The 290-nt window shown below is 50.0% G+C and overlaps 1 protein-coding gene across 1 annotated transcript in view; it reads right to left on the bottom strand.

Annotated features, from left to right (window-relative positions):
- Window positions 1-25: 25 nt before the first annotated feature.
- The window catches only part of ETH_00038000 (uncharacterized protein), a gene marked incomplete at both ends in the record, with an annotated part of 1207 nt that continues 942 nt past the window's right edge, over window positions 26-290 (bottom strand). Inside the window, one exon of the mRNA XM_013374596.1 lies at window positions 26-289. Within this exon, the coding sequence (XP_013230050.1) occupies window positions 26-289 (264 nt within the window). The remainder of the gene's footprint in view (window position 290) is intronic.

Consider the following 290-nt stretch of genomic DNA (forward strand, 5'->3'; position numbering starts at 1 on the left):
CTAGCCAGTAGGAGCTGGGGGTCACCTGTATGAGGCCTTCTACGTGGACTTGGTGGAAGGCGTTTCTTCCCCATTCAACGAGATCTTTGTAGAGTCTTTGAATTCCCTTTTCTGTTTCTTCTTTTTGTCGTTTAATTTCTTCTTTTTCTTCTTTTCTCTTAATTTCTTTTTCTTCTTGTTCTCCTTTTGCTTCTTCTTCAGCCTCCCACTCCTCCCCCCGGGGGGCCCCCTGCAGGTACTTCGCCTTGAGAGCCCCCAGGGCCTGCAGCAGCTGCTGCGGGGCAAAGAAG

Source organism: Eimeria tenella, genomic scaffold, assembly GCF_000499545.2.
Source record: "Eimeria tenella Houghton genomic scaffold, Eth_scaff2169, whole genome shotgun sequence".
NCBI lineage: Eukaryota > Apicomplexa > Conoidasida > Eucoccidiorida > Eimeriidae > Eimeria > Eimeria tenella.